We start from the raw sequence: 21664 nt of genomic DNA on the forward strand, positions 1-21664 counted from the left end.
GACACCACTTGCAGAATAATGTCAATTTCGGAGGGGGGCTATGTTGACTGTGTCCATTTTGTTGGGGTTTGGGATCACTTATGGGGTTATCTGAACCTGATGAAGCAGGGTGAATGAGGGATCATCCTCAGTGATGGAGAGCAAGATCTGGACATTTTAGCTGAGTGACAGTTGTCTGAGAAGTTGTTAAAAGACAATTTCAAATCTTGTTTGAGATGAGATCACAAATATAGGCTGCACTATCTCAGAAAACCCAGAGAAAAAGTTAGTATAGCTAGGGATGTATAGTGGACATATGTATAAGGGTATTCTCATCTCTACTTCCACCTGAGTTCTTTAAGTGCTTTGTGGTCTATGTCAGTGCTCATGATCTCATATTTATTCAAAAGACAAGTCATATAAACCCAGCTTTGAAATTGTGGGTCTTCTCAATTGATGTGTCCCACTTACCTGGAAGCCAAATAAAACCTTATAAACCCTCTGCAGTGGTTCAGGGTGATATTGATTTATATAATTGCTCAATTTTCCTCCCTGGCAATCCCTTGAGTGTGTGTCAGACAAATGGCTTTTACTGTACTGTAACCCCTAAGATAAGTTATGAAATAAAATATGACAGAACATCTGAAATCCAACCTCCTTGGGTCAGTTCTTTAAGCAGACACACAGCGTATAAAATGTAGCCTGGCTGGACTAATACTGAATGCCTCTGCAGATTAATTTGATGTTAAGTAAGTGGCCTTTGGATTTCTGATGAGGCTTCAGGCATGTTTCACCACTCATTCTTGATTACAAAAGCAGCATACTGAGTGACTCCATTGGCGGGTGGGCACAGTCTGTACTATTCATGACACCCCGGCTATAAATCAAGCGATGACGACACCACTGTCCTTTAAAATCCCTCACTTTGTTTCTCAGTGCAAAAGGTTAGAAGAGGAATCTAATTATGAGCTGCATACTAGAGTTGTTGAAAGCTACTTGGAGGGTGTTGTGTTCCCCCATCATCTCTTGTCAGTCAGGTGACCCATCGACTCTTGCCCCCCAGGCTTTATTCCACAAATGACTTCCTTTACTGTCAAGTAGCACTACTTAAACTGTAGAATTTGAAATTGTCATCCATAGAGCCAGTATTGCCAACTCTGTAACAACTCCCTGGGATCTAAAATTACGGTCTTTTATTATGATGAGAGAAGGTGCAGTCAATGTCGCCATTAGCAAAATGAAGTCATTCTCTTCTGTTCTTGATCCTCCTCCAAACAAGCTCTTTAAAGGCAGGTTTCACTCAAGGGCGCCAGAAGTAGTGGGTCCAGGGAGCCATTGGCCCCCCTACTTAACCTTCCTTCCACATTCTTTTTAATTCACAAATCACTATATCCTCAGAAATGCTCCTATATTGCAATACTTATGGTAAAAAGACGTTTCAGTCATTCCCGTCCACTCTAAGACATTAGGTAAAATAAAGCAGGAAAACATAAAACAGGAAGAATATTTACATTTTAATCCAATCAAAGAGGATATTTTGTTTCATTGCTGTATGTTACTTTGTTTAAGTCTGTTTGAGCCAAAATGCTCCTGAAGTTTATTTAGGCTATTGTAGGGTATGGATGACATGTTCCCATCAGAATGGCATATTGATAATTTGTGAAAGTAGGCAAAAAATAGTAGGAAGTTAATGTTTTTTTCTGATTTTTCATTAAATTTGGATTTGCTTACAACTCAAGGACAACGTTGACATTCCTATTGTCTGCTTGCTGTTACTCAGCCGCAGAAGTGTTTCTGTCCTGTCAACTTGTAGTTTTGGGTACCTGAAAAAAAAGCTTGTATCTAATCCCACAACTACTAGTTAGCTGCTTTGTGTTTGGAATTATACCACCACCATGTGGTGCAAGCAAGCTCTAGTTACTCCATAAAAGTTTGGTGAGAGTGTCCAGTCTATCTACTGCTACACATACATACACACACTAACACACACACACACACTTTCTGGTCCCTGCACCTCTGAAATGAATCCGGCGCCCCTGCCTCCACTGTCTGTGCCAGGTAACAACCAGCAATTAGAAATCTTCCCCAAAGCTTTCAAAACATCTACCGTATACACTCTGCTAAAGAATTCAACACAGACAGTGCCGACATTAGCAATTACAGGCCCATCTCTAATCTCCCTTTCCCTGGCAAACTTCCAAAGATAATGACAACAGCATATTATGGAAGTTTCAGGCTGGTCATAAAGACAACCACAGCACTCAAACAGCTCTGCTAAAAGTAATACAGGAACTGAGAGTCATTGTTGATGCTATCCTGAGATTTTTTTAAAGCCTTAGCACAGTGTTAGACACAGTTGATCATGACAGTCAAATTGACAGACCTGAGAAATGGGTGGGTAGTATACTTGTTTGGTTTCCTTCATAATTAATATATGTTTTTGTGATACTGATGAGTAACCAGTCTCGGTCCTTTTCAACTTTCTTTATTCATAATCTTGTTTGGTAACATCATCATAATCTCATTTATCACCATTATGCGGATGATACACTATTTTATATTCGTGTTTAACCAGACGACCCCAGCGCTCTGAGCACATAAATACATGAAGGGAAAAAACATTACATTACACTAATAAGGAAAAGAGATTTTTTTCTTATATGACTCAGTAGAAAGAGATTAGATTTTAGATTTAGAGCTGAATTTTAATTTTGCAAAAATGTTTATACCTTTTTAATGTCTCAGGAGCGTAGCTAAAGACCTTTCACTTGCGGGCTACAGTTTTATCACTTGCTAAAAGACGGGATCACATTACACCACTTTTTGTGACACTGTGCTTGCTAAACTGATTTTAAAGTTATTCCACTAAGTTTATAAAGCTTAAATGACTTACCGCCTCCTCATATCAAAGATTACCAGACCACTAAAGTCCTTCACTGACTTCTTTCTTTGACATTCCCATTTTTTTTCACACAAGAAAACAACTTTTTGTGGAACAACCTGCCACTTGATCTTAGAATAGAAAACCTGTATTCTACATTCATCTTTATTTTTCAGGGTTGGAATTTAGAATAATGTTACGTCCAGGGATTTTGAGTTTTTCTGTTTTTTTACTCCCCCGATGTTGAATGAATTTCTGTTAACATATTTTAATAGTTACTGAACGTTTATCTTTTTTCATTTTTATCCTTTTATGTGACGCAAAGGGCTGCATCTTTTGCATGAGAGCTGCTATATAAATGAAGTTAATATTACTATCTTACATTTGTTATTTTTCTGGATATTTAGCAGTACCTTCTAGATAAAAAGCTGTAGAGTGGAAAAGAGAAACCCGCAGTGTGCTATTAATAGCGATGATAATGATTTGCTTACAAAACAGAGCAGTGGGTTACATATACCACCTCACTGCTTTCTGCGAATGCTGAAGGTGGAGAGCTGAGCAAACATTTCCTTTGCGAGGTACATACACAAACGCACGGCGGCCTAAAGAAGTGTGTTATTGTGTGTGTGTGTGTATGTATGTGTGTCCATGCGTATCCAAACCCTTACGGACTACTGCACAGGACTGCACAATGACACCAGCCTCAGTATTAACATTCACCACTTGTCTGTCTGCTGTTAACTTATTTGCTCAGTCATTTCAGGGTGCTGAACCGTTATGAGGCATTTGCCTGGATCACAGCTCTGACTTTATATGGCTGCAATCAGTCTGCTAACTATGTCTACAGGATTATGTAAGAGCAACAATTGATTACAGCTTTTTTTCAGACATGAAAGAATTTTTTAGGGGGCTTTGATGTTCATTTTATGTCATGCTGAAGATAGTCTGAGATTATCAGAAACATGTTAATCAGAAGCTCAATCAGAAGCCTCAGAATCAGTTATGTATTGCTTTTCCTCTTTTTTCTCTTCTTGTGAATATTTAATTCCTTAATTATATCACAGCAGCAAAACATCCAGCTCATCCTGATTTTCTCGATGACGAGGGTGTGGTCTTCAAGTTTAATATAGCTAGAAGGTTATAAATATCCCCACTAGGGGCTGAACTCCAGTTGGGGCAGAGGTCAAGGCAGCCTAGCTATAATTAGACCACTGTAGCAAGTGGTGTCCTTGGCAATTATGCTACTCTCACTTCCTTAAAGTGTTATGGCGTGTAAGTCTTCAGTGCATCGGTATCCTCAAGGGTTCAGGCCTCCCTCGTCTCCTGCTGCGGCAGGGTATTTGAAAAGTTCGAGGTCACACCTCTGTGTCAACCCGCCGCTGAAGGAGCGAAACCATAAGAAAAGAAAGTTAACAGTGTCTGAACTGCTCAGTGTTAACAATAGCCGCTGTGCTTCTACAGCTGAGTCATGAGAGAAGAGTCCTTCAGGAATGAAGGGTTTGTTCACCAGAGTAGACAGCTGCCCTGACAGCCTGCAGTATGGACATAAGGAGGATATACACATATATACACATCACAGATCTTGACCTGCGATAGTTTTGGTAAAAATAAAGCTCCTTAGATCATATAAATGGTTCAGTGTGGCAAAATTTAATAAAACAGTCCGCTAGTACTCCTCTTGAAATAGCATCAAGTTGAAGGGCTTCATTTAAGCAATAATTATGAACAATACATTTCATTAGTAGTTTCATTAACAATGTTATAAAGTACCTTACAAGCAATGAATGAATAGTCAAAAGGAAGTGAGAGTCAAGCTGAGTTAAAAGCCCAGATAAGGGTACAGTAGGTAGGTCAATAGAAAATGTAACTGGTCCTAGAAAGTCGTCTGTTAAATGTGCTTTTAAGGTGGATTTTTAAAAAATTTTCCAGTGCCAATTGCTCAAGCAGGATGTTCCACAGCGTTATGGGCCAAGATGAGGGAAAAAGCCACATCATGTTTAGTCAAGTCCAGTCTGCATTCGAGAACAGCCTTAAAGGTCGTGTGTAAGGATTACCAGCTGTTTCCCTTTGTCAAGATCTTTTCAAAATCTTTTAAAGGGGACTTTTTTTTTATGATTTTCTGTTATTTTTATACTGTTATGATGTCAGATGTCTATGTTAAACATGGTTAAAGGTCCAAAACTTGAGGTGAATGTATGTAGAAGTGCTCCCTGCAAGTCAAAAGTCAGGGCTTCAGCCTGCTCTAAATACTTCGTTAGCAAAGTGACCTCCTACTTGTGCTGGCATTAGATTGTTCGGGAGCCTATCCTTTTACTAAGCTTGTTCCACGTGCTGTTCACGTTGTCTACTCGCATATTTCACATCAGAATCGGGCTCAAACAGGTGCGGATGTATGTGAGAAGTTTCCATTTTGAGAAAAACAAGTGAAATCGTATTACTGCTGTTTGTTTACGTAGCCTCCCGAGAAGCCAGCAGTCAGCTGAGATGCAGCTCCCTGAAGCTGACCAATCAGAACAGAGAGAGGGCTCATCAGGAGCTAGGCCTGCTGACAGAGGCTGAACCGAGGGGTTGCATAAAGAGCCAGTATAAGATAATTATGGAGTTTTTTGAACTGTAAATCATGCAAAGATATTCCAGTAGAGCTGGAAATGTGCATGATACGTCCCCTTTGATTTTGGATACTTCAGTAGATGAACAGTTCAGAATACCTACATCTAGGCATAGATTTAAGTCCTCCAGATTAATTTGCTCATTTCTTGGTATAGCTTTAATATTGCTTGATTTATTGCTATTGGTCTAATCCTGACCCAATAAGGTTATGTGAAACGTTAAACAGCTTTTTGGGCAAAAGAGAGCTCAGCTAATGAGCATTCTTAGAAAATCAACCCCTCCCTCCACCCTCTTAAAATTCTGCCTTTGCCTCACCTTGCTCTGTTAATCCTCCCAAGGCTGTAATGATAGATACACATGCGCGTGTGTGCAGACACACTCACTGGCATACATAAAAGAGGGAGAAGCAGTCTAGCTAATGGACTTGCACTTGCTGCCGACTGTCAGCAGCCTCTGTTTTTTGAGGCTGTGACTGAACAGCTCACCGTGTTGCACAGCAACATCTGGTCTGCATTGTTTTGTTAACAAGTCAACAAGACAAGCACGCAAAATCATCCTTGGTTTCTGAGCCGGATTACCGAATGCACACTGGGAACAAGCCTCGGGGTCATACATGAAGACTGGTGAAATTAATATAAAACAGCATATCTTAAGTCCTCAGCATCAAGTCCTGATCATCATCCACTATCACTGTATGAATAAAATATTAAAGGAGTCATCCGTATAGATGCTTAAGAAGCAAAAGATAAAAAAAAGTGACATCAAAGATTCAGTGTAAAATTTACCCCAAACTTTGTACTCACATTTTAATACATCTCTTTTGACTCCATTAGCCTATTAGCGGACAATCTCCTCTGTCTCAAAGATTAACATCAAAGCCGTGACGGTCACATAACAGAGTGTGCTGGTGGCTTCTGGGCGGGTTAGGATGCCGATGGTGAACCTTTTTAGATGCCTACTGGAGGCTTTTGTTGCCATTTGCCATTTCCTGACATCTCTAATAAAGACATAAAACATGCTCAAAAAATGTCATTAATCACTTGAAAATTTGTGCGATCTTCTCAAAGGCACCAACAACGTTCTGAACACGGCGTTCAAATTAAAGTTAAAGTAAAGGTTCACAATTTTCTGTCTTAAAACAACAGTCAGGTGCCCGAATGAACAGGTTTTGCTCGCTGTAATCATTCCTCCTGTTCATACTGACCATTAGAAGATTCCTTCCAAACGCAATTACAATGTAAATGATGGGGGCCAAAATCCACAGTCTTCATTTTAAGAAAGAATTTATTTAAAAGTTTAGAGATAATGATAATAATAAAAGATAATGAGGCTTCAGCTGTCTGAGTTAGTCAAATAAAGTGGATTTCTTCTACAGTCGTTTCAGCTTTAGTGGATGGATGGTAACAAAAAGAAGGAATTTGGCACAAAAAAGACTAACTTTGAAAGATATTGACTTGATTTGACCAATGTCGACAGCTGAAACCTCATATTATCTTCAAATCAACTTTTAAATACATTTTTTGCCTGGAAGAGAGGATGTGGATTTGGAAGGGGATCTATTAATGGTCAGTATGATTACAGTGAGAATCATTCGGGCTAATGACTGTTGTTTTAGGACGGACCTTTTACAACCGCCAACCGCCTCCTCCGTTCAAAAGTCTGTTTCACCTCCGACCGCACCCACGCTGGCTGATGTAATGTTGTCGGAAGTGTTCGGTGATGTCACTGTCATGCACTGACATACCCTAAAGTACGTTTCTACCTCAGTGCAGCAAGGTGAGAAGTTAAACCAGTGGAGCAGCAAAAACAAGATACTCACCAGGTGTTTAGTTGCTCCTAAATTCAGACAACACGGCTGGGCAATGCTTCCATATATTATCAACAGTAGCTTGATGATATAATCATTATATTATATTATCTTTTTACAACATTTTGTCGTCCAAATTAAGGATTCTGAGAGAATTATAAATGAAAATCTGACAAAATTAGTTTTTCATGTGTGAAAAGTTTAATCTAATGTAAGGCATAACACTAGAACACATATTTATATCATGAAATATAGAAATATTGGAAACATATCCTTATAAAGTGATTTTTGATTACATCATATCTTCCCATCTTGACCATTAAACATACAAAAACTTCTTTATTGTCCCCACATTTGTCAAGAAACTTAATAAAGACCACTTTCACTTCTTTTTTTAGGCATAGCAGACAAAAGTAGCCGCAGCACAAAGGATCAGAGCCGCGGTTGTAGCAGCTTGCGTCTTTGAAAGCCGAATCTTTTGAATCGAGGTGACGAGGGGGGGAAGACCTCGTCCTGCCGAAGCAGCCGGGACTCGTCGATACAGAGAGGTTGTTTGATTACATTTGAGAAAATGCGTCGGGACCTTGAAGCTTTTAACGCCGGTGAAGTCATCCTCTGCCCTGTGTTTACCGCCACCTTGGAAAAAGGTGGACGAGACTCGTATGCCTGTGCTCTGCTGTTGCCATGGTGACCGGTGCCGCGTGCTAGGGTTTCTGTAAAAGCTCTGCTTGGGTTGCAGACAGCTGGGCAATGTATGTCCTCACCCACATTATTGTTCTGTATGTGTATATGTGTGTATGTGTGTGTGTGTGTGGGTGCCCGTGTCTTTGTCTGAGTGGGTGCCTGAGGTCGTATGTAACTGAGACAGTGCTACAGACAAATACTTCACTGCTATAGAAATGTCTCCTTTCACTCGCTTTATCACTCACTCATCTGCGGTAAATGAGAAATTGTGCGTCGCACGTCGGAGTTTCCATATTCACATTCAGATCTTGTCATTTGTTTGTTGAAAAGCCAGGTTGCGTCTGAGGGGACTGTCACGTTGAAAAGCAGCTTTCCTCTTTCATATGCACACCCTGCGTACGAGAATTTGAATCACAATAGTGACTTTTTTTTTTTATTTATTTATATAATTTCACCAAAGGCTGTCTTCAATCTTGGGAATAAAGATCAGCTTTTTAAATTTTTTTTCCCCATCATCCTTGAGCTTGTTTATTGTCACCAATCTCTCTGCATTCCCCTCCCCTTTCTCGCTCTAATCTCACATGTACACTTGCATACATGCCGCATGCATATTCATATTCACACCCTCACATCCAAAGCATGTAACAAATATCTATTTCACGGCCACGTGCATCTGCACACACTGACTAGATATATTTATTCATAAGCTCATTAGAGGAGTGGATTTGCCTGCTGCCATCCATCATACTGTCACCCATCCTCAGCCTGGCACACACTGACAACAGAACTGCAGGAGAGAAGTCCCTGGGATTTAGTCTCCTGGAGCCGCTGCTATAGAGGGGATTTACTCCAATAGACAGACTCTCACTTCGCCATTTCATAGAGGTGAGATCAGGAAGACAGAAAACAAAAGAAATAGTAATCTCAGGTTCTCCGTGGCACCATATATCCAAAAACTGATACTCTGGAGGAGAAAAAAAAAAAAAGAGAAAATTGATTTTAGCCCTGTAGCTCAGTCATTTTCTGTTGTGTTCTGCAGCACTAGTGTCCCCTTGGAGTTACACAGGTGTACTGTAAAAGCTTTAAAATGTAAAAAAAAAAAAAAAGTTGGCATATGAAGAAATAGTTGTGGAGGCTCTTGCAGGCACTCCATCATGTGAAAACTCAGTCCGTCTCACAGCAAAGTCTGGTAGCTTGTTACAAGCTAGCGCAAGCTGTCGCAACCTTGTCACTGCAGCTGCAAGAGAAGTTCATCAGAATAAAGCAGGACTCTGGTTTTAAAAAAGAAATTGAGAAATCTAACTTTGGGCCCAAAGCCATTGCATACTGCTGTATTGTTCCCTTTTCATGTGACCCACCCATGTGAACTTTTCAAGACTCATGAAAAAAAAGCTAAAAGCTAAAAACAGAGAAACACTGTTGGATTATATGTGTGAATTTTTTCGCAACATTTTACCGTTTCTTAACTTGTTCTCCCCGTTTATATCCACTGACTGTTATAGGCCTGTTTTTTTTCCTTACTTGCTTAATTCCCTGTGATGCAAAACAGATGATCAAAGCTCTGCTCGAGTGTGCAGACAAGTACTCTTTAAACGAACAGATGAAGATTCACCAGTTTTGACCAGTGTCTTGTAACAAATGATAGATGATTATGAAAGATGGGAAACACTTTGGAAGTCAAAATCTGTCATAATGAATCAATGAGCAAACAAAATAAACAGACAACTACATGGGGATAGGAAAATATGAAAGATAATTATAGGTAAATGGATATAAATATGAATAAATATGGAAATGTATTCACTTTTCCTCACTTGTATATCATTTTACAACTCAGGTGTTTATTTATTTCCTGACTTATTTTATAGATTTCATCCTATCAAGCTTAAGACGGATACTTCTTCTGTCTTAACTTGTAAAACATTAGTCAATTTATCTAACTAATAATTTATAAAATGAGCTCTGAGTTGCCTGTAAGCATGTTTGTCAGGCGGGATCTATCACGTATGTCTCTGTCAGAGTCGCTGTCATGGCGTCGGATCCAGTCGTGGATGATTCTGCACGGCTGTCAGTTGTAGTTTCTCACCGTGGCGTCTGTGCTCTGTGGCTCACTTCCTAGACGTGACCATACCGACACAGAGTTAACACTGTGTGTGGCAAGTGAAAGCATCTACTTTACACACATATATACTCATATATATACCTGAAGGAGTTCTGTATTTCCTCTGTTAAGAAGGCTTTGTTTCCAGTTTGTGAGCAGAATATCTCAAATCTTGAGAACAGATGTTGCTAAATTTGGCGGAAAGTTAGAGCATGGGACAAAGAACAATTGATTGATTCTTTGGTGCAGATCTAGACCACGGTGCAGATTGTTTTAAATGATATTGTTGAAGAAAAAAAAAATAAGCCATCACAACTTTTTCTCCATGAGCTGTCATCTTTATGTTTTCAGATGAATTGAAGAATTACATGCTCCCTCAGGGGATGAGAAACTCTACCACAGATATAAAGCTGCTTTATATCCTGGATATGCCGGGTTACCAGTGTTTGACAAAAATCACTTTCACTAAGCAGAGCTGTTTTTTTTTCTTAGTTGAAGAGTTGACATTTTGAAGATATTGCGATTTCGGCAGTGATGAGATGCGCTTTTATGCAGATTCGGATGGATGGCTGGGGGGGGTTCAGGCACTGACCAGGAACCACAACATTCCCAGTCTGTCTCTGCTTTCTCTCCTCTTTTCCTGTCATCTGTCTACTATCCATTCACTCTCAAATAAAGGTACAAAATGCTCCACAAGAAAGATGCATTTTAGAGTTTAGAGGATTCTTCAGATTCTACTGTGCATATGTTTTATTATCTATTATGGCTGCAACTAACAATTATTTTCATTATCGATTAATCTGCTGATTATTTTCTCAATTAATGGATTAATCATTGTAGTCTATGAAATGTGAACATTAGTTTTTGCGAGTCCAAAGTCTCCAAGTGCTTGTCTTGTCCCTCCAGTAGTCCTAAACCTAAAGATATAAAGTTTATAATGTTATAAATCCTTACAATCCTGCTGCAGTTTGGTTGAATCTATCTACGTACACTCAGACAACTGGATTAACTGAACCTCAACCCATTATATACATCACACACACACACACATGCCTTCTACTGGCGTTACATGAAACATGAACCTAAAGCGGCGAGCTGGTTCTGCAGTCATTGTTGGTTGAACATATGTCTCGACTGCCGCTCGTGACTCCCCGCTCACCCCACTCAGGTTCACTCTGGTGTTGCTGCGCCAAATAGCTTTGGACATGTGCATTCACCCGTAATAAGAAGTGTTAACAGTTGCAGCATACAATACATAATCTATTTTAAACCCTTATTTAACCAGATTAGTCAATTAAGAACAAATTATGCTTAACTCCTGCCTCTCCCAAACCCCCACAAGTACAAAAAAAAGAAAGAATAGATGAAACAAATTAACCTCGCAAATGATTGAGTTGATATTTGCTGAACTTCAGAGAAAAGAAGCAGAAATATTTCCTGCTTCCTGCTGAATGTGAGTATAGTTGTGAAGTCTCTGGGTAACAAAAGTCAATCTTTGTCTGCTTTTTTTTTAAATGTACACGTTTTAGCAAAGCCATAGTTTCTTTTTTTTTTTGTTGATCGTCAACACACTAAAAGGCACAGATGGCGTGCAGGGGAGCGTTATGGTAGTGGGGAGCGGAGAGCCAATAACAACAACCTTAAGAATGCCGCTGGATGTGTGGTAAAGTTTTCTTTGGCGTCTCCTTCTGTGGGTTTTAAAGACTCCTCTGCACTGTAAATCCCTGCGCCTAGTAGACCTGCCACTGCAGCCGCAATGTAAGCAATCATGATACTATAAGCTGGTTTGGGTAACAGCGCTTTGAAGCCTTGTGTGCTGTGACCGAGAACCCAGAAAAAGATTGTGTCACAACCACCACTACCACCACCAAACACTCCTCTTTCTCTCTCTCTGCATCTCTTGTCATTTGATGTCTCAGACTTGGATGTCATTTTGCATTCTTGGTGCGATTATGACACTGGACAACAAGCATATTTTTGCACTCCATCTTTATTTAAAGGTGCATCATGTTCGCCTCTCTGCGAGTGTTTGTGCGTTCCACGGTACGTCGGCTCCTACGGAGGAAGTACGGTCATGTTTTCACATACCAGACGTGGGTTGAGGTTCTGTCTGGTGTATTGGTTTTTGCCCTGATTGCCCAACTCATGCTTAAGCTTTATTTGATCTACGGCAATGAAGAAAGCCTTCAGGATGTTTTCTTTTTTTATCAGTGTGCTGCTTCAAGTTCATAAGCTCTCTGTCTTCCTCCCTCTCTGTCCTGTCCCTGTCACTCCTCTCTTCTTTCTGGTCTTCTTCCATCTCCCTGATCTATGTGTGTGTGCGTGTGTGTGTGTGTGTGTGTGTGTGTGTGTGTCTCTCTGTGTGTGTACATGTTGTCTCCCTCTCTATATGTGTGTGCGCTTTCTGCTCCCAGCCCCTCTGCGGAAAGCAAAGTTTGTGGAGAGCCCTCGCATTCCACAATCAGAGCTTGGCTCCCCTACACACACCTCTACCACTGCCAAGAATCCAGACCTGGACACATACTGCCCTGGTAAGTTTTTTTGGCCAGCTCATCCCATCATTTCATTGTGTTACTTTATGCATGTCGGTTCCTCTCTGAATAAAAGTCAGTGAATGCAGCAGTAGAGAGGGACACGGAGAAAGACGGGGAGGGGGAATTTATCGGTTTTTGCCAGTTATTTTGCCGGCTGCTGTAAAAACATCGCTAAGGTCATTAAAGAAATAGCTCTGCCGGTGCCCACAGCGTCCATCCTCATCGCCTCCTCCCTCCCTCCCTCTCTGTCGCTCTAATCCTCCCCGTGCTGCTTTCTCACTCGGCTCCGCTTTTGCGAGCGCGGAGCTTGTTTAGGTGCCGCCGCTGTTTTCTGTTAACTTTACAGTCGGCGGTTGCTCGGTAATCCTGCAGACAATCCAGATCTCCCTCAACCAACCCCCCCTCCTTCTCCCCAGTCTATCCCTGTCAAACCCCCTCTCTCTCTCTCTCTCTCCCTCCTCCTTCCTCTGTCTCTCCCTCTTTTCGCTCAGGGAGGACAGCAAAGCGGGTCACTCGGGGATAGTGCGCCGCTGAGATTTGGTTCTAGTATATCTGCTTTCTCATCTCGCCTCTCCTTTTCCTGTTGCCACTGAGAAACGCAGTGTTAGCTTCCTGACCTGTCTTGTTGGGTTCGACCTCCGGTGGCTGTGCGGACTTCTCGACAGAGTGGGGGGAAAAAATGCTCCCAGCACCGCAGGGTTGGATGAAGACATGAGAGAAATAGTGATGGGGGTCTGAGGGCTTAACTGGTTTAACTTACTGTAGGAGGAAAATGGTCGACAGAGTGCTGCCACCCATATCCGTCTGTCAGCCTCTTCTGCTGAGTCTCTGCTCAATGGGAGCTCTAAGTAGGTGATCTGTCTATAGAGATGTACTAGAACGTATCATTTTATAGTATTGCATATTTCTGTAAAAGTCTATATGGTATGTAGTACCCACTAACGTAGGAAAAACCCTTGTTTCTGCCACCTTGCTGTCGAATCTCATGGATGAAAAACTCTTGACCCTGACTTTTTTATTTTTGCATCAATCCTGCGAAATAGACTGCGGAATAACCTATCAGCGGAGATGAGCTGTTAAGAGATCCCGCAGATGTGACATTTCGAGTTTGAAATGGTAATCTCCGCCGCCATCGAGGCAGGAAAACAGTTTGATTACAAACAGGAATGCTCTGCACAATAACAACTCTGTGGAGCTGGAGAGGAACCAGGGGCTGAGATGAGTTTTCAGAGATGAGGAATCGCAACCTCCCAGGTGGACAGATGGACATCTTAGCTCTTAACAAGGGCTCCCTGGCATGAGTTAACAGCAGGGCAGAGACTTAAACATCTGATCGCATGCCAGTCCGCACTCTGCCTCTGACACTGTTGCCTGGAGGAAGGCAGGTATCAGGTGATCTTTTTTTTTTTTTTATGGTTCACAAAGAAATTGTAGTCTCATAAATATGGTTTGTGAATATTTTGTGAGATAGCTTGTAAAATTCACCAACAACCATCCTCCTCCTCCAACCCACAAAGCATAAAATCTACTATCATGATTTATGTCATTTTATATTTGACCATGTTGATATATAGTTGACTTAAGTTGAGTAAAATGTATCCTGTGGCGTTTTTGTCCTATAGTGGCACTATTGAGCAGTTTTTTGCAGTAGCAGGGGGTCCTTGTTATGTTGTTTTTCGTGCACATGTACGGGCACAGGCTTGTGGGTGAAGTGATACACGTTCCTGCCAACGGTTTCACACTATACCAAGGATGTACAGGTGGCGGTAAAGCGCCAAGAAATGCAGCAACGTGCCAACAAAGGCAGTGAGGAAGAAGAAGACTGCAAGCTGGTGAACATGTAGACAATGCAACATTCAAAGAAAAATCAGCTTTGCAAATGTTTTATGAGGAGGAAAATGGATTTGATTTTTTTAAGCCACAATAATACATTGTAACCAATGTAAACATAACTTTTGTTTGTTTACAACAGGGCACCTTTAACTTTATTTCTATTACAACAAAGGTTGTTAGGATCTTGCCTTAGTGGCAGTGCAGGACAGACAGGACGTTCAACACAGCATGCTAATAAAACATACAAATAAAACATTAAAATACCACAAATAATAACAAAAGAAACCCATTTTCTCTAATACTTTCTGGCAAATCCACTGAGAATTGAGAGTTTATGGATAAAATAACCAGGTGTTTTTGGTTAATCCAGCCAATTAAATACCTAACAAAACAAGGTACGTCATCACATTGATGCAATAATCATGTAGAAATCCATTACTGCCATAAAACAGTCCTACTCATTGATTTGCAGCATTCTCCGCAATGGCCTCATACAACACAATATATAACACCACTATGGAATAAACAGAAGGGCAAAATCTTTGACAGTTGACAAATTGATATGGTGTCTCGGTGCATATATCATCCTATCGCCTGCGTCTAACCTAGACCCTGGTGTTCTGAGTCCACAATGCTTTAATGTATGAGTCCTCTAAGTGTTGTGGTATAGATAAACATCTCCACTGTGCACACGAGGAATGTGAAATTCACTCTTCTGATATCTTGATTAGCATTCCAGTCGCCGGTTTCTCGATGTTGTCTTCGCCTGCGTGTATCTGTGCTCGTGTGTTCATTTTTAGTCATATATCTTTTGACCTGCAGCTCTAAAAATAGGTGTGAATCTACCTTGTTTTTAATTTCCTGTAACAGCCACTCTGCAGATTCATTTTTTCACCTTTTTAATCGATGTGTTACTTGGAAGCAGAAAAAAAATGTGTGTGTGGGTTACTTTTGGGAGCCCGGTGAATACGTATTTAGCTCTCTATGGATTCGCACCGCTGAAGTGAAAGCGTCCAGGTGTAGGTGAAACAGGAGCAACAGCATGGTATGTGTGTTATCTTACCTGCGGCTCGGGCCCTATTAATACCATCTCCTGTCCCGTCCAGTCCCCCCCGCCTGCAGCACACATGCTTCTCTCTGCCTCTCGGCTCATGAGGGCAGATCCGTGGACGGCCGGGGAGAAACAGATGCGCTTGCACAGAAACACATTCCTAGCTGCGCGCAAAGATAGTTGCTATGGCAACCATCTGTCTCCTTCGCAGCTCAGGAATCCAATGGAGAGGAGTGTATGTGTGTGTGTGTGTGTGTGTGTGTGTGTGTGATGGGGGGGGGGGGCTGGTTAAAAAAAAATAAGAGATGTGTTTTATGATATGTATATTTTTTTTATTATCCATATTCAAATCCTCTCATTAAGGACTTCATGGTGTCACTGTGATGAGAAAGTTCTGCTGAAGGTGTGCATGATGTGCTGAGTGCTGTCATGTAGCTTTGAAGTGATGAAGTTGATGTGTTGCTTCAGTGGCTTCAGAGGTAGCGTGTGTGATTGTCATAATCTGTATTTAAAGAACAAAAAACAGAGCTGCGTGAGCTGAAAGAAATCAATACATACAACCTCTGCATTATGGTAATGTATGTATCCCCTTTGATAGTAGCTCATTAGTGAGTGGGTAAGTAAAGTTTATTCAGTATAGCACCTACTGCACAAGAGTAAAATTATTAATTATAGGACCATGAAAAGCAGTAAAGGAGGAAAACAATAAACTATAAGCAACAGAAAGACATTAAAAACACACATAATTGCAAATGCTAGACAGCATGAGGCGAGACAAAGGCTAGTTTGAATAAATGAGTCTTCAGCTGCTTTCTAAAGGCGTCAACGGAGACAGCGGATCGTATGTCTATAGGAAGAGCGTTCCACAGTGTCGGAGCCACCGTTTCAAAGGCTCAGTCGTCTTTTGTTTGTAGTCGAGAGCGAGGGACAACCAGTAAGCCCTGGTCAGGAGATCTAAGTGACCTGCTGGTGATATAAGGATACAGCAGGTCACAGATGTACACAGGTGCCTGACCATGCAGGGTAAAACAAGAACCTTAAAATGAATCAATGTAAAGATGACATAATGATGAAATGATGAAAGGTTACAAGCAGAGGAAGATTTAAAAACAGATGTAGACGCCATACACGTGCTATGATGTCATATGTTTCTTTATGGTCTCTCAAACAGTTAGATTGCTGCTTTCATTTGACATCTCCATTGTTGTCGCCCAAACAACTGGGTTTGTCATGTGTTTGACTGTGTTAAAGGGTTTTTTTGGGGAGTTGGATGGTATACAAAGGGATTGCCTATGTTTAGCTCAAGGGAGTTTCTGTGGGCTGCGGCATCCAGATTAGAGATTTTGCTCCCACATCAAAAGAACCTCAGACAAACTGCTCACCCCTGCACAGGGTTGTCCAACAGCTGGCTGGGACAGAGACGCTGTAGTAAGAAGCAAACAAAGGGGGAGCGGTAGAGACAGGAACTAAAAAAGAGATACAGTACAGGCAGATAGAGGTAGACAAAGAGATGAGCAAAAGGCACAGAGGCAGAGAGAGACACGCAGATCCCCTGTTTGATCACGGTCATGGCTGCAAACCACCCCCCCCCCCACCCCCCCGGGAGCAGTTGACTAATCAGTGCTAATGTATTCACTGCTTACTACTACCAGTCTGTCAACCGGGAAGCTTTCACTGCCTTCGTGTCCAGACATGCAGGCATATAGCTAACACACAAGCAAACACGTGCAAGAACACTGTATGCACATATACTCAGAAAGGCCGCTTTTACTTTTGTTTGCCTGCAATTTTCTCCCATTGATGACTGCACAGCTGTCCCCCCCCCCCATGCGATATCAGCTGTAAGGAGGTGGAACTGTAATCCCATCTCCGTACATCTTCTCCATTACTGCATTCAGCTCTCTTCCTCAAGGGATCTTCGGTGATTCAGTGACCTTGGAGGCCCTCGTAAATGTATTCTGCTCCATATAAAGTCTATCCAGCAGCATTACTGAGCAGCTATATCCATCTCATCAAGGCTCATACGTAATTAGCTGTTTTGGACCTAATGTGTGCTGTGATTACCTCATTATTGGTTGCTGCTGTGTGTGTTTTTGTTCAGGCTTGGCAACATGTTATCCCCATTTGCTTCAAAGCTTCTTTTCCCCCCCCCTCTCTCAGAAGGTTTCTTACTTGCTCAGAGACGCGGAGTCAATCTAATGAGGATCCTAACAGTGCCCTGCCTGTCCGTCCATGAACCAATGGAGAGCTTTAGATTGCCTGTCTGTCTGTAGGTCTTTGAACAGAATAGTGAGAGAGGGCCACAGGCTTTAGACAAGCTGTCTGTCTTCAGAGAGAGATGGTGTGGGCTGGGACTGTCTAATGGTCGTCAGTCAGGACTTAGCGTAGCTACCTGCCAGTCTGGTCCAACCTGCCCCGCAGCAAAACGAGCGAAAGGGAAGGGGAGAGAAAACTGGCTCTGCCGCTAGCTGTCTCCCGTCTCTGCTGCTGTTTATTTAAACACCGGCCATCTCATGTTGTTGGCTTCAATGTCATTAATGTCTGAGCCAATTCGGAGGCTTATACGTCCAATTACAGCTGCTTGCATTTAGCCACTAGTTACTCTTTTAACAACCAGCACAGTGAGTAATTAACCAAAGCTTTAGCAGCAAGAGTGACACTCCAGTGAATAAATTGAAATGAAATTGATATCTGAGGTATCTCTAGGGCATGATAGCCAGGTGTTATTGAAAAACATGATACCATACCAACGATGAGGGTTTGTTCTGGATGGAAAATAACCAGGCAACAGGGCGACAAGATGAGGTCATCAGGGGATTTTGTTTTGGGTGCAGAGTTGGCAACTGAAATCCCTCAGTACTGCGAGTGTGTGTGTTTGTGTGTGGTTTTTTTTTTTGATCATCTGATCATCACGTAGGTTTTATCCTGGTGTTTTCTTTTCTCTCTTTAGAGCTAGGAGTCTCTGTAAACAGGATTCAGGAGAGGTGGATACACACCCACTTTATCTTGTGCAGTCAGTCACACACCATCGCTCTCTCTCTCAAACACACACACACACACAGCACACAGGTGAAGGGCGTATCTCATTACGTCACACGAGCTGCAGCGGTGATGAGTGGTGCGGAAGGAGAGCTGTCGTCAGTGTGGAAGGCTTTTGCTTGTCAGCGTGGAGAAAAAAAAAAGGAAAGGATTCTTTTAGTTGTGGCTGAAGGGATTTTTTTGGAGTTTATGTATGAAAGTCTCTCAGCCGAATCGTCCAGCTGTTGTGGAATGTGTCTCTGATGCACGGAGCTGAGTTACGGGAAAACTCAGGTAGGGTGTTTCATATCGTTGTCCTGAGCGCAGGTGTCCTGTATCCTGTGTCCGGGTCTGTTGTTGTCGCTGTGGTTTATGCAAAGCGAGTGTAGCAGATATAGTGTGTGTGTAGTATTTCCAGGTAAAGAGGTGGTGGATATCTTTTTTGTGTGTGTGTGTGTGTGTGTATGTGAGTGAAAATGGCCAAACAAGCTGCTGTTCTTTGTCTGCCCACCACTGACACACATTCCCTCTCTCTTGTGCCTTCCTCTCTCCCCCGCAATGCCTTCCTCACTCCCCCCCCTCCCCTCCTCCCCTCCCCACCTCCTTCCCTCCCTCCCGTCTCTCTCTCTCTCCTCTGCCTCTCTGCAGGGGAGTCAAGCCAGGAGCTGGGCCCCCCTCCGTCGGTGGATGAGGCAGCCAACACATTGATGACGCGCTTGGGTTTCCTTCTGGGAGACAAAGTGAGTGAGGGGCCAGCCGGTACCCAGTACAGCATGGAGGAACCTGAGGCGAGACAGGTAATGGTCTTACTAATGAACTGGACTTTTTTTTTTTTTTTTCTTCACACCTGAATCTGCCGTGAGGTTGTGACTCACACTCATTTCTGTCTGGATTTATTTGAAAAGAAGTTACAACGTTTTCTCTTTTCTCTGAGAACTTTTGTGGACAAAAACTTAGTCTGAATGACAGGAAATGTGTTTTTTTTTTTTTTCTGACAGTGCACTGAGTTTGCAACTCCAAAATCCCATGATGTCACTTTGAGTCAGTTTAAGAGTAATGTTTGGTGTTGTGTGAGATTTCAGATAAAAGGTTGGCGCCAAAAAACGTGCTTTATCACCCTTCATGCTAGTGATATGCTTTATCTTAATCTAATTGTCTCATTGTCTATGTGATTTTGACACTTTTCTATTGTGAGAGATTGTGCTGGGGAACTTCAACGAACGCACAATCGTCTGATTCGATCTGTTTTGACATTTATCTTTATAATGAGCTTGTTTACATTCAGTTTTGACAGATCTTTGGAAGCCAGGATAGCCAGATCAAAAGACTTCTCTGTAAATTGCCCTCAGACACTAAAGCGCTTTGGATTCAGACGCGTAACAGTGCCTCTCCATCAAGCAGCAGCTATATACCCGTCTAATTAGATTTTTATATAACAAACACTCCTAATTATTTATTTTCCCAGAGTACTTTATACTTATTGAAAGACAGCATGATTCTTATGTTCACATGCAACAGGTTAGGCTGAAGATCTTCTCTCTGCACCGTGACCTTTCTATTTGTGAATTTGGCAGTTGTGCAACAAACCGCTCTTGGCACAACATGCCTGCTCTAAGCTCTGCAGCAGATGCCCTGGTTTCTCTACCTAAACCTGATTTGATAGGTATGAATTTCTCGAGGAAAACAGTTGCGGCGGAGAGAGAGGAGGAGGAGGAGGAGGAGGAATAGGGAGGGGAAAAGGGGCAAACCTGTTGCCGAAGCGTTTAAAGTGGGCCTAGGTATGGGTTTGCTCTGAAGCAAGTGTGGATAAGCGATTAGACTGATGGACTGCCTGTGCTTGATGTGAGCGCTGCTGTAGCAGTGGGGGTGTATAAATTGAGAGAGGTTTATTCAAGCGGCTCTTTTTAGAGACGTGACTCATACTAGCACCCCGCTGCATCGTGCACACAGTACAAACGTATTATTTTAGATATCTGCCCCAAATACGGTTCTCCGGATTGCAATTTGTTTGATTCATTAACGAACAAAAAATGACAAGACAAGGATTGCTCGAAGACACCATCTATTAGCAGATAAGAGAGTGGGCTTCTGTTGTAATTTTTCTAATTTGCTTGGGATTTAATAGCTTTCAGTTGACAGCCCTAAGATACTGCTAGCTCACTAGTGATGCTGAAAATCTCTCTTGATGTTTGTCATCATAACTAAGAAAGCTAATTTTTTTTTTTACAGTTAATCAACAATGAAGCCCGGCAGATATCGACCCGCTTTAAAAAAGGAGTGAGCGAGGGCTGAGGGTTTTTCATATCTGTAAAACATCTATCTACCACCTATTTTCCAATTGACATGGTTAAATTCCTACAATAGCTGGCGTCTCTGCTGCGAGACCTCACCAGCCGATGGAACAAGGTGACCTTAACTCTCAGAGAGTGCGGTTAATTGCCTTTCATACTCTCGTGCTCTCGCTCCCTGAATAGAGTCAATGTTCCAAGCTCAACCCAATCCTCGTGCGGTGTTTAAGGTCAGACCTGCACAAGGCGGGGTTCATTAGTCCTGCGGATAGAGCTACGCTGTCGCTGTGTGTTGCGTAGAGGGTTTGAAGGTTTATCCGTTCACGTGCATGTTAGTTTGCGTTGTGGTCAAACTCCTGTAAACACAACACTTGACACTTCTCTCGATCAGTCAGTCACACACAAACACACTGAACAGGGCAAGAGGCAATGTACCTTAATGGACAGGTTGTTGACTAGTTTACAGGTGTCTTCATTCGGCCACCAAGTATTACTGTGAAACATGTTTTGTTGGAGTTGCTTGTTTTTGCTCTGGCATACATATTTAAATGCTCCTGACTAGTGCTGAATCTGTCAATAGATTGAGTAAACAGTCAGTTAACAGGAAGTTAATCAACAGCAGTTTTGATAACTGGTTAAAAATTAGTCATAGACCGTTAGGCAGTTATCTTGATAATTTGCATTTTTAGCTGTGCTATGCTTGTGGCTCTATGGATGGCAAGGTCGGTAAGTCGGTCCACCACTTTTGGTCCAGACTGAAATATCTCAACAACTATTGGATGGATTACCATGAAATCTTGTGCAGACATTCACGGTTCCCCAGAGGATGAATCTCCATGACTTTGATGATCCTCTGACTTTTTCTATAGGGCTACCAT

General features: G+C 42.0%; 1 protein-coding gene across 7 annotated transcripts in view; it reads left to right on the forward strand.

Moving 5' to 3' along the window:
* tanc2b (tetratricopeptide repeat, ankyrin repeat and coiled-coil containing 2b) overlaps nt 1–21664 on the forward strand; it is a 145879-nt gene that overhangs the window by 83917 nt on the left and 40298 nt on the right. For 5 of the 7 annotated variants that reach the window (XM_067577201.1, XM_067577203.1, XM_067577204.1 and 2 more), the window contains 2 exons: nt 12477–12593; nt 19147–19295. In XM_067577201.1, coding sequence (XP_067433302.1) covers nt 12477–12593; nt 19147–19295 — 266 coding nt within the window. The remainder of the gene's footprint in view (nt 1–12476; nt 12594–19146; nt 19296–21664) is intronic. The other 2 variants (XM_067577206.1, XM_067577209.1) reach the window with 1 other exon arrangement.

This window comes from Thunnus thynnus, chromosome 20 (assembly GCF_963924715.1).
Source record: "Thunnus thynnus chromosome 20, fThuThy2.1, whole genome shotgun sequence".
Classification (NCBI taxonomy): Eukaryota; Metazoa; Chordata; class Actinopteri; order Scombriformes; family Scombridae; genus Thunnus; species Thunnus thynnus.